The sequence below is a fragment of the Balaenoptera borealis genome, assembly GCF_965194805.1.
Source record: "Balaenoptera borealis genome assembly, chromosome: 2".
Taxonomy (NCBI): Eukaryota; Metazoa; Chordata; class Mammalia; order Artiodactyla; family Balaenopteridae; genus Balaenoptera; species Balaenoptera borealis.
Window position 1 is genome coordinate 173,823,182 of NC_138867.1, and position 16,448 is coordinate 173,839,629.

At 47.5% G+C, this 16,448-nt stretch overlaps 1 protein-coding gene across 1 annotated transcript in view; it reads right to left on the reverse strand.

Moving 5' to 3' along the window:
• Positions 1-14,066, reverse strand: part of NWD1 (NACHT and WD repeat domain containing 1) — a 62,128-nt gene extending 48,062 nt beyond the window's left edge. Inside the window, 6 exon segments of the mRNA XM_082380559.1 lie at positions 641-758; positions 2,667-2,826; positions 8,928-9,040; positions 9,042-9,296; positions 9,298-10,175; positions 13,769-14,066. Of these exon segments, the coding sequence (XP_082236685.1) occupies positions 641-758; positions 2,667-2,826; positions 8,928-9,040; positions 9,042-9,296; positions 9,298-10,053 (1,402 nt within the window). The 5' untranslated portion in view covers positions 10,054-10,175; positions 13,769-14,066.
• Positions 14,067-16,448: the final 2,382 nt, after the last annotated feature.

Consider the following 16,448-nt stretch of genomic DNA (forward strand, 5'->3'; position numbering starts at 1 on the left):
GATGGATAGATATAAAGATGATAGATATAGATGGCAGATAGAGAGATAGAAATTATAGGTAGGCAAGTAGATAATTATGATACATTTAGATGGATGGATATAAGGGTGATAGATACAGATGGTAGAGAGATAGATATGACAGATGAGATTTTATATTTATATATATAGAGAGAGAGAGAGGAAGAGATGATAGATATGATAGATTATAGATAGATGTGGATAGGTAGGTGATAGATAGATAGATAGGTAGATAGAGGATAGATAGATAAACAGACAACTATATATGGTAGATAAATAGAGATAGAGATGGTAGATGATAGATTGACAGATAGATAGACAGGGCCTCTCTCATTCTAAGGCAGTTTCTTGCCCTTTGCACTATCAACAAGCCCTAGATGCCAGCAGCATGCCTCCCCCATTCATGACAACCAAAATATCTCCAGACATCACCTAGTGTCCCCTCGGTGGGGCAGGGGATAGTGGCGCAGAACCGCCCCTGATGAGAACCAGTGCCTTAAAAGGAGCCAAGGATTTTGAACTTCCCCCTTCCCCCTTCCCCCTTGTCAGGCTCTGGAAGGCAGGAGCACCGCAGAGGGTTGGGGACCTGCTCAACCCCCTCCGAGATGGGTCTGGTCCTTACTCGGCACCTCCCACTGCAGCTCCTCGATGCGGCCTGAGTGGACCAGGTGGTAGGGTAACTCCTTCAGCTTCCGCAGGTTTGCAACCGTGTCTGAGAACCACAGGGTCTGAGGGGCCACCTGCAGAGGAGGAGGGGGCTGGCGGCCAGGCCACTACGACACAAGCTCATTCATTCACTCCACAAACATGGGCCAGGCAAGGCACCAGGTGATGCTGGAGGGTGTGGGGATGGGGACACAATTTCAGACAGAGATGGCCCACACCATCCTCCACCCACAGGCTGGGCTGGGAGAGGAGGGGCTTGGGGCTCAGGATCCAAGGGGCATTGAAACTGGGTCTCACGGGATAAATAGAAGCCTGTCTGGTGAAGTGTGTCGGAACCATTGGCATTTCATAGCGAGGGACTGCCATGTGCAAAGGCCGGGAGGTGGGAGAGAGCAGGACAAGAGTTTAGGAAGGGCTGAATTATAAGACAGAGTGGGGGATCATGGCGGGGAATGAGGCTAGGGAGGTTGTAGAGAGTAGATCACAAAGGCACTGAGGAGGTTGGACTGGAGACAGAGGGCACTGGGGAGCCATGGGAGGTGTTAGAGGAGAAGCATGATCAGATTGGATGGTCAGAAGCATCTGACCATGAAAGACGGACTGGAGCAGGAGATCCTGAGACTAGGAGACCAGGAAGGGCGTCAAACCACATCCCAAACAGAGGATGTGGCTGAGCCTGCAGGGGTTCTGGGTCCACAGGAGAGGATCTGTGAGGTACCGGAGAGGAGAAAGGGAAGCATCGAGAAAGAATCAGGCCTGGCCCAGCCTTTGGCCTCCCCTGTCCAGGAGGGGAGACAAAGAAAAAAGAAAAATCAAACTATAACCACTACTTAAAAGTGTATCTCCTAGTTGAAATCACTGTGCTACAGTTACGCAAGATGTTAACAACAGGGGAATTTAAAAGAAGTGTCCACGGGAACTCTCTGTATACTCGTGGCAACTTGTCTGGAAATCTAAAATGATTCTGAAACTAAAAGTTTCTTTTGAAAAGTCTGAGTTCTGCCTCAGAGTGAAGAGAGCATGGAGTAAAGAACAAGTAATCAAGGGACTTCGCTGGCAGTCCAGTGGTTAGGACTCTGAGCTTCCACTGCAGGGGACATGGGTTTGATCCCTGGTCTGGGAACTAAGGTCCCACAAGCCTCGAGGCACAGCCAAAAAAAAAAAAAAAACAAAAACAAAACAAGTAATCAAGAAGGAAGGAAATCACGGAAGATTTCCTGAAGGAAGAGGCATTTGAGCTGAGCCTTGAGGGTGTTTGAGAGGCAAAAAAAAAAAAAAAAGAGGTAGTGACTTGCAAGCTAAAGACCCCAAGTCTTAGAGCTCCCTGGAACAAAAGAAAGACTGGAAAGAAATGTGTGAATAGTGAGTGACCCGGGGGAGGGAGTATAGGAGCAGATCTTCCCAAAAGGGGGAATTGTAGGCAGTTTTATTTTACTGTTTGATCCTCTCTGTGTTCTCCAACAATTACACACTACTGTCCTAAGTGGAAAACAAAATAAGTGTTATTTTTAAAATGAGCAATGCTTTGGGGGTACCAATAACTGGAAATTGGATTGTTCCAGGGAATTCACAAAGGAAAACGTCAAATCCCACCCCACCCCACCCCCGCATACACACACACACACACACACACACACAAAACAGAGAGGAAACTGGTGTGTCTCAGGAGGAATCGAAGCGTAGGGAATTAAAATTCTGGGACGCCATGACTTTGGGGATATGCTTCTGAATGTTGTGATTGTGTTTTCTCCTCTGGAAAGTTGGGCAGGAGGGTTGCATAGTCCTCATCTGCTGCTCGCCACCCTCCAACTAATGCTCAGCGGCGGAGATGCCACCTAACCCTCCACGGGTAGAGAAGAGAAGGCAGTCAGGAGGGAGTTTTGGGTGGAAATGATGGACAGAAGGAGGCGTGTGGTCCCTGCCTTGTGGGTGCAGCAGCTAGGAGGCTCCAAGTGGGGAGCAGGGGGCCCTGGGCACCTCACCTTGCGGTCCAGGTTCAGGGGTTTCCCCACAAGTGGCAGGGTGATGAGTTTCTTGGTCCCCTGGCTCCAGCTCCCTGAGAAGAAGTCGGCCAAGACTCCGTGACTCTTGGCTTTCTCGGGCCAGGACAGGTAACGCTCTCGGACCACCTCGGCCAGCTGTCTGCAGAGAGGGGACACTGGGCGAGCTCAGAGGTGGTCACTGGCCTTCTAGGAGGCGGTTCCCCAATGCCAGACCACCCTAAACCACCTTTCAGATGCTTGCTGGCTTAGCTGACCACTATTTGTTACCTATTATTTATCTCTCAATCGGCCCATCTTACTTTTATTCCTTAAAGAAATTTACTTTAAAAAGGAACATTTGATAAACAATATGGAGTTACTGTATAGCACAGGGAATTACACCTAATAATAACCCATAATGGAAAAGGATCTGAAAAATAATACATATATATATATATATATATATATATAACTGAATCACTTTGCTGTATACTTGAAACTAACACAAAATTGTAAATTAACTATACTTCTATTTAAAAAAAGGAACAGGGGGGCTTCCCTGATGGTGCAGTGGTTGAGAATCTGCCTGCCAATGCAGGGGGCACGGGTTCGAGCCCTGGTCTGGGAAGATCCCACATGCCGCGGAGCAACTAGGCCCGTGAGCCACAACTACTGAGCCCATGAGCCACAACTACTGAAGCCTGTACGCCTAGAGCCCATGTTGCGCAAGAAGAGAAGCCACCACAATGAGAAGGCTGCTCAATGCAACAAAGAGTAGCCCTTTCTCGCCGCAACAAGAGAAAAGTCCGCGGGCAGCAACGAAGACCCAGTGCAGCAAAAAAGATAAATAAATAATAAATTTAAATTTAAAAATTAAAAAAAAAAGAATGGGGAATCCTCTGTTGGAGCAGGTTTGGGGGCAAGAGACTTTGCTAGACACAGTCATGAGGTACCACCATGTTTGCGACACCTGCCCCCTCTTAGCCACTGGCAACCACTAATCTACTTTTTGTGGATTTGACAATTCTGGACATTTCACATAAGTGAGATCATATGTCATACCATCTGTGCTCAACACTGACAACCCCCTGCCTGGGGGCGTGCCTCAACCTTGTCTGTCTAGGCTTCAATAGCAGGAGTCTACAATAGGGGGAAGGAGACTCCAAAGGGACGTAAGAGCAGGTGAAGATCTGTGAACAATCCTGGGCCGGTGCCATTTTCTTGTCCTCCCTAAACCTGCTCAGCTCAATATTAGGACCTGTACCTCTTTGCACCTCCTCATCCAAGTTTGCAGGTGAGTCTCCAAACTCAGCTGAAGGGAGGCAGAGCAGAAAGCCTTCCTCCATTTGTCAGATGGGGAAACTGAGGTTTGTGTATTCATGTCCCTGAATGGCCAGGGGAAGAGGAATTCAATTCCATCCCTGCTCTTGAAGATTTTGTGTCTCAAGTCTAGAGCTATGATGTCCAATGTAGTAGTCACCAGCCACACATGGGCATTTAAAGTTAAAAATTAATAGAATTTAAAATCCAGTTTCTGGATTGCATAAGCTGCCTTTCAAGTGTTCAACTGCCGCTGCAGCTTGTAGTTACCACATTGGACAATGAGATACAGAGCATTGCCCTCGTCACCAGCATTCTATTGGACGGTGCTGGAAGGACTGGGGAATGTGCCCACAGACAGCTGAACCACTAGGTTAAGAGCCCTCCTCCATCCCCAAAGACATCCCTTTGACAATGTGGACCCAAGACCTCATCTGCCCCCCCACATGGGACCCACCTTGCCTGCACTGCAGACCAAACTCTGTGTGTTAGGTCACACAGCCCTGTGTTTGATCCTGGCTGAGGGATCCTGGCCAGTGATGTCCCTTGGCAAGCATGATCTTGTGATTCCTTCCAGCAGCCATACAGAACAGACACTCTCCCAGCTACCCCTCTGTACAGAGGGGGCTCGGAAAGCCCACAATGCATGCCTAACACAGCATTTCTCGGCCTCCCACTGTCGACACTAAGGGTTGGATCGTTCTTTGTTGTGGGGATTGTCCTGTACTTTGTAAGATGTTTAGCAGCATCTCTGGCCTCCACCCACTAGGTGTCACCAGCATGATAGATAGATAGATAGATGAGAGATAGATAGATAGACAGATAGATAGATGATAGCTTATAGATAGGTGTACACAGATGCATGTATGAATGGACAGACGAATATGATAGATTATAGATAGATAGATATGATAGATTATAGATAGATGAGGTAGATAAATAGATGAATGGATGGATAGATAGGCATTATGGTAGCTGGATAGAGAGCTAGCCAGACAGTATCTTTCATGCTGAGCCAGGGTTTCGCACCCTCAGCACTACTGACAATTGGGGCACCATGAGCCTCTGGTGGGGGGAGGGTCCTGTGAACTATAGGGTGTTGGGCAGCATCCCTGGTTTCCATCCACTAGATCCCAGTAGCACCCCATCCCCCAGTCATGACAACCAAAATGTCTCCATTGTTAAGTGTCCACCTGGGGGGGGGGGGTACAGAATCTCCCTAGGTAAGAACAACTGGCCAAGAAGTACTCAGATCTGCTCTGAGAGCCAGGCTCTCAACCATCACTCTAGGTCAACTCTGTGTGTAAACATAACATATTTTCATGCAACAGGACATACCAAAATCACTTCCCCTAGAGTCACCCTCCAAAGACCACCTCCCCTACCAGGCACTGAAGGAGGGTGGTCCTCCACCCCAGGAGGCCCCCAGCTTTACTAACTGGACCAGACATGGGGCCAAGAAGGCCAATTGATGTGTATCTCCCCAGATTTTGCAACCAGGACTCAAGAAAGAGCCAGTATGATGGCACCAGGTCTCCAAAATGGGAGCCCATGATGCCAACAGAAGATGTGGCAGGCAAGCTACACTTACAGAGGAGAAAGGAAGAGTCTAGAACAGAAGCCAGTGTGTAGAGAGGACCCAGAGGGAGAGGGGATGAGAAACTTCCCTGATTCTGTGGCTTTCTGGTTCCCATGACAACCCCACCTTCCATGTAGACTTCATCAGGTTGGCCTGATGGCCCACCCTTTTATTCTGGAACATTCCCTGGTCTATCTCTGTGCTCTTGTAGAGTCCAGGCCAGGCCTCCATGCTGTGGGCATCAATCACAAAATCTGGGGTACAACATGAAACCTGGGATACCCCTCCCTGGAGTTGGCTATGGGGTAGCCCTGCATCCCTTGAGTTTCTCCCATGGCCATGGCATAAAGCCCTTATTTCTAATGCGATAGTGTGAGTGGATTTCTGTTCCTGGCAAATAAACAAACAAATAAAAAGCCCACTTACTGGGCTGGTCGCTGCCACCTTGATTTGTGGCAAAAGACAAAGGTCCAAAAGAGAAAACTGCCCCCCAAGCTGAGAAGAGGAAAGGTGCATTGTCCAGCATTTCTAATGATGAGCATGAGTGTCTCCTGATGGCTGTCTGCATTAAGGTAAAGCTTTGTTGCTCGGTGTGCCTGCTAATTGGCCTCTGTCCCACCCTCCCATGGGATGCTGGGTGCCTGTGGTGAGCACACACCTCTCTCCTGCTCATTATTTCTGACTCACCATCCACACCTGGCATCTCTGACCATCATGACCCTGGTTTATCGGAGTTTGTTCAGCAATTGCATTTAAACCTTCATTCCTTAAACTCTATAAACACATTGGAATTGGGTTTTCCTATTGCTTTTTGTCAATTCCCATGCTACAAAGCCTGGAATTAACTGTAGACCCATGCTTGTGTTCAATTCTTCAGAGAAGTTTGCTTCAGAAAGATTTTTCTGAGGTATCCACACACATTGCTTATTAATCACAAAGGGGTATGTTGCAAATTTGCGGTAGGAGAAAAATGCCCAAGAAGGATCGAACATCATCCAAGTTTAACCTGAATGTCATCATGAGGAGACATCAGATCAACCCAGATGACAGTGTACCGACTCCCCTCCACCCCCAGGTGTGTTCCCTGGACCAGTAGCATCAAACGTCGCCAGGGAGCCTGGGAGAAACACAAGATCCCAGACCTGCTGAATCAGAGTCTTTATTCAAAAACAAGACCTGAGATACATATACCAATTGAGGGTTAAGGAGTGCTGAGCTACAGAAGAGCTGGTCTGCACTCTTCAAAAAGACAAAGACAGAGAGTGGAACACTCCAGATTAAAGGAGGCCAAAGAAACTTGACAGCTAAATGCAACACGTTATCCTGGATTGGATCCTGGGATGGGGGCAAGGGGAGGGGACAGCTATAAAGGACATTTTTGAGACAGTTGGTAAATTTTGAGTATAAACTGTGTATTAAATAATATTATTGCATTTATGATACATTTCCTGAGTTTTAAAATTGTCTTGTGGTGATGTGGGGTTCTGATTGCCTTTGTTCTTAGGATATATGTGATGTATTTAAGGGTGAAAAGGAATGATGCCTGTAATGAATTCTCAAATGGTTCAGGGAGAAATTTTGTTTGTGGGTGTGTGTGTGGATAGACAGAGACAGATAGATGAATGGATAGAGAGATGATAGATAGATAGATAGATAGATAGATAGATAGATAGATAGATAGATAGATGATAGATAGATAGAAAAATGGAAAGAAATAAAGAAAGAGAGAGAGAGGGAGGGGAGAGAGAGAGATGGAGGGAGGGATGTAGGAAGGAAGGAAAGGAGAGATAGGAAAGGGAGAGAGGGAAAAAGGCAAAGGGAGAGAGAGAAAGCTAATATGGCAAATTGGTGATTGTGGGGGGAAGGAGTATGGCAGTATTTCTCAACGAGGACTTATCCTGCCTTCAAGGGACACTTGGCAATGTCCTGAGACACTTTTGGTCGTCCCAGCTGGGGGATACTACCAGCATCTAGTGGGTAGAGGCCAGGGATACTGTTCAACATCCTACAGTACACAGGATGGCCCTACACACTGCAAAGGATGATCTAGCCCCAAATGTCAATAGCACCAAGGCTGAAAAATTCTGCTCTATGGGAGTTCTTGGCACTATTTTTGCACTATGGGAGTTCTTCCTCTAGTCTATAATTTGAAAGTATCTCTAAGTAAAATGTTTGCTGAAGAAATACTCTAGACAAATGCATGGAGACAGATTCGTGGTTGCCAGGGGCTGGAGGTCGGGGAAGGGGAGTTACTGCTGATGGGGATGGGGTCTCCTTGTGGGGTGAGGAATTGTTCTGGAGATAGATAGTGGTTGCATAACACTGTGAATGTACTAAATGCTGCTGAACTATACACTTTAAAAGAGTGAAAATTATGATACGAATTGGACTGGGTTGAATAGTGTTCCCCAAAATTCGTACCCATGGGGAAGCTGTGAATGTGACCTTGTTTGAAACCAGTCTTTGGGGAAGTAGTCGAGTTAAGATGAGGTCATACAGAGACAGGCGGGGACCTGGGACCTGGGACCCTTTGCTGCAGTGCTTGCACCTGGACAAATGTCTCTTCCAGCAACAAAATACAAAGAAACTATAAGGGACTAAAAAGAACTGCGTGCATGCACAGTTGGGAAAATTATGGACAAGATACAAAAAGACCAAAAACCCAGTTGCCACTTCTGAAGAGCCGGGAGCAAAAGCAGGGTACTGAGCATGCCCCCTGCACACAGCCCCACCAGAGCTGTGGGCAAAAAACCTAAGCCACCCCTCTGGCTCGATCCCTGGACCTGCCCCTACCTTCATCCTATATAAGGAACCAGCTCACTCCCCCCTCAGGGAGCGAGCAAGCAGGGGAAACTGTTACCTGTTCTCCCTCCCCTCTGCTGCATCAGGGGCCCCAATAAAGCCTTGCCTGAATTTCTTTTCTGGCCTCTTATCAATTTCTGTTGATTAAGAAGGCCAAGAGCCCTGGTCAGTAACAATACTGGATGCAGTGGGCCCTAATCCAATGAGTGATGTCTTTCCAAGAAGAGAGAAATTCAGACAGAGAGACACACAGGGAGAAGACCACAAGGTGGTCAGAGGTGGAGATTGGAGTGATGCGTCCACAAGCCAAGGAATGTTGAGGGTTGCCAGTAACACCAGAAACTAAGAAAAAGGCCTAGAACGGATTCTCCTTTAGGGCCTCCGGAGGCAGTGTGGTTCAGCTGACACCTTGATTTCAGACTCTGGCCTCCAGAACCACGAGAGAATAGATTTCCATTGTTCTGAGCCCCCCACTTTGTGATTTTGTTATGGCTGCCCTTGGAGAAGAATGCATGTGTTCTATCTCAATTCAAAAAAGAGTGAAAACAACAGAGACTCACCGGGAAGACACAATGTAGCCCAGCACTCGGGCCACCAGGAGCGGCCCATGTGTCTGCTCCAGGCGGGCACACAGCTGGTGCATCGCTTCCTTAGCAGTGGAGGCCCATTTCCGGGGCCTCCTCGAAGGCCAGCCTCAGCCGCCCCAGGTGCCCACACTCCGGGAGGCTGGCCCAGAGCAGGTCCCTCTGCATCAGGCTGAGTGTCCTCCTCGAGGCGGCCAGCAGGAGCTGAACCATCTCTTGCCCTTGGTTTCCAGAGAGGGGTTTCACCTCCCAGTAAGCACCTGGGTCCGTGAGCACCTGCCGCATAGCGTCTAAAACCCCCCGCTGTCCTGAGCAGACCGAGAGGATGAGGTGGACCCTCGGGGGGGCACTTGGGAGGCAGCCGGGGGACCCTCCGAGCACGGTGGACAGAGTCTACCTCATCCACTGAATCCAGCAGGATCACGAGGGACTCAAAGTTTCGGCAGGAGACGGTGTGGAGGAGGGTGTGGAAAAACTGGACCACCCTGGTGTGGGCCTCCAAGACCTGGGCAGGGGGCAGGGGTAGCCCGTAGGCCAGACACATCTGGAAGCAGATGCTCTGGTGCAGGCCTCGGGCGTCGGAGCTCATCTGTGACGTCCCCAGAAGCCGCAGAACGGTCCCTGTCTTGTGGCCAAGCAGCCCTGGCATTTGCTCAGCCAGCTTGCACATCAGAGCAGTCTTTCCGATGCCCGGGGGTCCAAAAAGCACCAGGGGTGGGTGGGGGTGGCCGTCGCTCTGCTGGAGCCGCTGCCCCAGCTGGGTTAGGAGCTCCTGGCGCCCACAGAAGGTCCGGGGGGCCTCGGCACTGAGTCCCAGGTGGTGGCGGATCTCCTGATAGAGCCATGCTAACTCCTGCCTGCCTGCCTCCAGTTTCTGGAGGCACTCGAGGACCTGATGGTTAGCCCTGGCCACAAACTGCTCCCCCAGCTCCTTCGGGTACCGGCCATGAGCCTTGTTTGGGGGGTCCATCAGGTCTCGGCTCCATGCCAGGTGGTGGGCCTTGAGAACTCCGGGCTGCATGTCAGCGATGCGCTCCTGGAGGCTGCTGAGAAGGTTCTGGGCATCTGTGTCCAGGCAACCGGCTGCAAGCTGGTCCACCATCTTGAGGGCACAGACCTCCAGGATGTGTTTGTTGAGGTCTTGGGTATCTCTCAGGAAGACGGTCGCCCCCTGGTCCCCGTCTGTTGAGCTCAGCAGGCCCCGTTCTATTTCCCCCTTGATAACTGCAAAAGTGGAGGAGACGGGAAGTGAGTGTGGTCAGCATTATGTCATCAGTTGGCTCGAATGGGAACACTTGGGAGACACATTCCAGGGATGGAAACATTGGGTCTCAAGCTTAATGTGTTCCAGAGTCACCTGGCATAACCACAGACAACATGCAAACGAATGCACTCCAGTGTGTTCCAGTAAAACTTTATTTACAAAAACAAGCAGTGGGCCAGGTTTTGTCCTTGGGCCATGGTTTGCTGACCCCTGTCCCAGAGCATGCAGCAGCTGCCCTGAGGACCTGTATTTTCCAGAGCCAAGAGCTCACACTGACTTCTCCCTGGAGGCCACTGTTTTGAAATAGCAGTCAGACTTGAGGAGTTATTTTTGAAGCCTCCCTGGGCTCAGCAGAGGATCCCAGCTCTCTAGCTGAGCGAGTCAGGCCCTTGGAGACAGGACTCAGTATCAGAGCCAAAGACAAGAACCACTCAAAAGTCCTCCTTAGACTGACCTCACATGCCCCTCAGCCCCATGAGTGAAGGTCAGAGATGAAGGCAACTAACAGTCCCCAAACGGGATCCTTCTTGGACACATTTTGGCATGAACCAATCCAAGACCATCTGTTCTGCCACCAGCAGGCTGTGTGACCTTAGGCAAATCACTGCACCTCTCTGAGTCTCTGTTTCCTCCCTTGTAACATGGGTGTATTAGACCAACCTTGAAGGGGCTGTTGTGAAGATTTTCTGTGAAATAATGCTTGTGAAAAGCTGAGCACCTTATGCTGAAGGAACAAAACTAAACTCAAAAGTTTACAGTCTGTGATCTTATCTTCTATGATATGGTTGAAATAACAAAATAAATGAGATGGAGATGGGTTAATGTTTACCAGTGCTGGGGTTTGTGGGGAGCAGTGAATGCTGCTCTAAAGGGACAGCGGGGGGATCCTTGCAGTGAGGGAACAGTCCTGTGTATTGACCACGGTGGTTACTCTAAGCTACACAGGTGAGAAAATTGCAGAGAAGGAAATGGGCGAGACAAACATACACACACACACACACACACACACACAAATGGTGTCTGTACAAGTGTGCTCTCTCTGGATTGTAACAATATCCACTTCCTGGTTGTATAATACTATTGCACTCTAGTTTTGCAAGATGTTACCTTTGGGGGAAAATGGGTAAAGGATACCTCTTCCTCCTTTTTTTTTTTTTTTTTTCTTTTGGCAATTTCCTATGAATCTCTATTTCAAGATAAAAATTAAAAAAAAAAAAAGTTGAGCAAGGTGCCTGGAAAATAATATGCTCTGAAGATGCCGTCCATGACGTGCCCCTGAACTCCACAACTGTTTGTGCTTTCTGCTGATGCCAAGGAGTTTCTATTTGTTCTTTCAAGTGGGACTTCTTAATGGGCGAGGTTTGACATGATTGCTTAGAGATCTCATTGTTGAATGAGATCACGGCCGGGCCAAGACCCTTTAGATCCCTATAATGGCTCCATTAGGTACTACCTCTGACTAGTTCCATTTTACAGATGAGGAAAAGAGAGTCCAAGCTGCCAAAAGTCAATACGGCTGGAAAGGGGCAGGGCTGAGATGTAAATCCAGGCCCATCCCATACTTGGGCCCAGACACTGATTACGGTCCTGATGTCAGACATCTCTATGAGAGCAATTAGCTCACTTGGCTTTGTGTCATAGAGCAAGCAATAGCAACATGGTAAGTGCACAAGAAACAGTAGCCTTAACATTATATCCATATAAACGTGTATTCAAAATTGATATGTCAGGACTTTCCTGGTGGTACAGTGGTCAATACTCTGTGCTTCCAATGCAGGGAACTGGTCAGGGAAGTTCCCTGGTCAGGGAAGTTCCGCATGCCGCACAGTGGGGACAAAAAAAAAAAAAAAAATTGGTATGTCATTACTAGCCTTGACCAAAGGGTCAAGGTTAGGATCACCTGTGATGTCAAGTAGGCCTCAGGTAACCCTGATGCGATGGGATGGGGAGGGAACTTTACCTCTGCAGTTTTCCTCCCCAAAACCTATAATCCCAATTTAATCATGAGAAAATACCAGCCAAGCCCAGATTGAGGGACATTCTACAAAAGACCTGGCCAGAACTCCTCAAATCAGTCAAGGTCATGAAAAACAAGGTCATGAAAAACTGTTACAGATCAGAGTAGCCTAAGGAGACAAAGGACTAAATACAATGTGGGATCCTGGGACAGAAAGACATTGATGGGAGAACTGAGGAAATCCAAATAAAGTCTGGAGTCTAGTTACTAGTCATGCACCAATATTAAACACCAATGTTCATTTCTGAGTTCTGGCAAATGTACCTCGGTCACGTAAGATGTTAGCATTACGGGAAGCTGGGTGAAGAGCATTCGGGAACTCTACACTATCTTTGTAGCTTTATAATGTTGTAACTTTTTTGTTCATCTAAAATTATCCTCAAATAAAAATTTTAAAAATTGGCATGTCTTTACTAGAATGTATATATATAATAGATAATAATCATATATTTTAATAAAATTAAAATACTATTAATAAATATCACTATGTTCAATATCTTTAAATCAATATATTTAATATGTTGATAAAATGAATTCATATATTTTATAATGTGGGTAATATAAATTCATATATTTAATACTGTGGGTAATATAAATTCATATACTTAATAGTGTGGGTAATATAAATTCATACACTTAATAGTGTGGGTGATATAAATTCATACATTCAATAGTGTGGGTGATATAAATTCATACATTCAATAGTGTGGGCGATATAAATTCATATATTTAATACTGTGGGTGATATAAATTCATACACTTAATAGTGTGGGTGATATAAACTCATATATTTAATAGTTTGGGTGATGTAAATTGACATACTAATAATCCATAAGCTGACATTACTAACTCATAAATAATAAGAAGAACCTATCTCTTGCTGACAGCCTGCAGTGGGGCAATGGCTTGATCACACTGCATTTTTAGAAAAATCTTTCTGGTAGCCAGTGCGGAGGATGGAAAGGGCAGAGGACAAGGCCAGGGGTGAGAGGTAAGGGACCAGCTGGGAGCTGGGTGGTGGACTTACAGTCACAGGGGGGAATCCCTATTCTCCCGCTTGGGCAAAAGAGACTTCTTCCTCTGCCTCAGTTTTCACCTCAGAGGCAGGTACATCGATGAAGGACGACTCCTTAGCAGGGGCCGGCTCTCGACTAACACAGGGTGACCCACTCTTCCAGTTTTCCTGGAACTGTCCTGGGTTTGGCCCTAAAAGTCCAGCATCGTGGGAGTGGCTCAGTCCCAGGCAAACGGGGATGGGGTCATCGTAGTACACGTCCCCCAAAGCCAGGAGCCTGCCTGGGAAAAGGAAAGCAGCCAGGGGAGGAGAGAAGAATCCTAAGAGACTGAAATTAACCAGGACTTGACTTAACTCTCTTGGATCAGAAAAATCATCTTTCTCAGAACTAGGGCTCCGGGAGCTAGGCTGGTTTGGCATTTATAGAAATGCAGACTGTGGCGTTTGGACAAAAAGTGATGTGGATTTTAAACGGGTGGATGTTTCCTGGGGACCCGCAAGGGGAGTCCCGGCAGCCTCACCTGACCGGTGGTAGCGGTGCCGCTTCTCCTGGGTGATGAGGCCCAGCCTGCGGGCATCCCGGGCACCAGAGCGCAGTGCAGAGGTCAGGGTGGCCTCCTCGGGCCCACGGGCCTCCCCGCTGCCCAGGGTCTGCAGCAGGTAGGTGGGGGGCACGGCGTTCTCATCTGTCCGGAAGCGTCGTGCCGCCAGCTCCAGGTCACGTGGCCTGGAGCTCAGCTGAGCTTCCAGCGCCTCCCACTCCTTTTCCTCGATCAGCGAGGGGACGGGACGGGGGCCGTACTGGTCACCTACGAGGGCCTGGAGGAGAGAGGGGTGTGGGGAGTATAGGTTCAGATCTTGGCTTGGGCACTTAGATCTGTGACCCTGGGTGAGGCATGCCGAGCCCTTAAAGGGGTCCTGGTGGTTGTACCATGGAGATAATTATATTAAAGTAAGCAGATAGGTTAGTGGGTCCCCAGAGAAAGAGAACCAGCAATGGCTTTCTTGACATAAGAGAAACCATTTTGGCCTAAGCCATTTTGTGATCTAAGCCTGGCTGCAATGCTTGTCCTTGAACACATCTCAGTAATCAATGATCTTAAGGGAAGTGAGGGAATGCAGGAATAATGGAAAAGCAGTCAAGAAACAATAGTCCAGTGATAAAAAAGAGTCCTAGCTCCTCCTCAAGGGATATACATATAATATATCTTTGAGTTCTGCAGGAACTAAGACCCCTACCCAAGTGGAGGGTAGAATGATGATGTGGGCCCTCCTGACTTCAATCAGCTAAAACTTGGACTCTGTGGACCTCTGCCCCAATTCTATGCTGAATTCTCCTCTGCTCAAGCCCCTTTATGAATATGCATGTACCCTGAGCTTAAAACGTCCCCAGTTTTGCCGTTCGGGGAGACACTGCTTTGGGAAAGGTCCCTGGTGTTCCCCTTACTAGCTGCAAGTCATAATAAATCCTTCTCCTGATCTTCCGCTCGTGAGTGAAACAATATTGCCTGCCGTGCCAGTAAACAAAGGATGTTGCAGCCATCGAACCATCACATTACAGCCTCCCGGATGGTGAGCTCTGAGGAAACTCAGGAGGGAAACAGGATGCCTGCCATCAAGCAGTCAACCACTGCGGCCACCCGCAACGATGCACCCTGAGGGGACTCAGGATGAGAAAGCACAGGATACTGGCCCCAGATAGCTGAGGTACATATCAAAGGAATAATTTCAGTGAGCCCAAACTCTTGCATCTTCCCATACATAGGAAAGCAATAAATTCCTTAACTTAAGATATCTGGTTTTCTTTAACAGTAGTCTTTTGATATTCTTACTACATGGTCTTTGTTGCAAAAACTCCTATCTATATATCCTGGCTTCCCCCTTTCCTCTTTGGAGCAGTCTCTCTGTGTTATTTGAGATGCTGTCTCCCAGGCTTGAAGTCCTAAGAATGTCCACCAAATAAAACATAACTCTCAACTTTTAGGTTGTGCATTTTTTTTTCAGTCGACATGATTTATCTAAGGATCTTCAACTGGAAGACTGTCCTGGATTATCAAAGCGGGCCTGAAATGTAATCCCAAGAGTCCTTATCAAGAGACAGGCAGAGGAAGATTTGACACAAATAGAAAAGGAGAAGAAGATGCTATGACAACAGAGGCAGAGACTGGGGGGGTGCAGCCACAAGCCAAGGAATACCTGGAGACCCCAGAAGCTGGAGAAGACAATGAAGATTCGCCCTGAGAAAGCTAGGAAGGAGTGCGACCCTGCTGATACCTTGATTTCAGACTTCTGGCCTCCAGATTGTGAGAGAATAAATTTCTGTCATTTTAAGCTCCCTGCCCCCCACATTTGTGGTCATTTGTTATGACAGCCACAGGAAACGCCTTGTTTACCTATTACTAGGTGCTGGCTTGTCCCAGCAATAGAGCTGTGACAAGAATGAAGGCCTCCCTTGGCTCTGCCCAAATCTCATGCTCTGATGTGGCCTTGGGGGCAGGACTGTCCCCAGTAGCAGCCAGGGAGCAGGGCCAGATTGGGGGGGGGAGGTGAACATGGGTCTCCAAAGTGCAGAGTGGATCCGGTCTTTAGAATTTGATATTTTTTTCCTCATGGATTTGGGGGATCAATTTTGATATTTAAAAAAAACCATTGCATTAAAATATTAATTATCCTGATAACTAAGATTTTGGAAGGATTTGCAAGGTCCCTGGGCCGTTTGGGCCTGGGGGAAGCTCAGAGATCATCCTCCCATCCCTCATGATGGGGGATCATGTCCCTCATCCCCCATGCCACCTGGAAGCTGCATTGTGCTTTTGACTGCCTGCCATTTGGGTTGCAAAATCGAATTCTTCCTGGTGTTCATTTTCTCCCCATCTCCCTTTTTTCTTTACAAAATTTTTTTCGTTTCTTTTTTCTTTGAAACACAACAAAGTGATCAATCATCAGGCTCAGTCATCAGCAAAATTAGAAGACTGGAAAAAAATGTGTGAAGGAGATACGTGAGCCAGACGGTACAGCCTTTCAAACATTAGGATGTATTTTAAAGCAATAATTAAAATAGGAAACTATACTCAACACTTTTTCATAACCTGTAAGGGAAAAGAATCTGAAAAATAATATACATGTATAACTGAATCACTTTGCTGTACACCTGAAACTAACACAACATTGTAAATCAACTATACTTCAATAAATAAATAA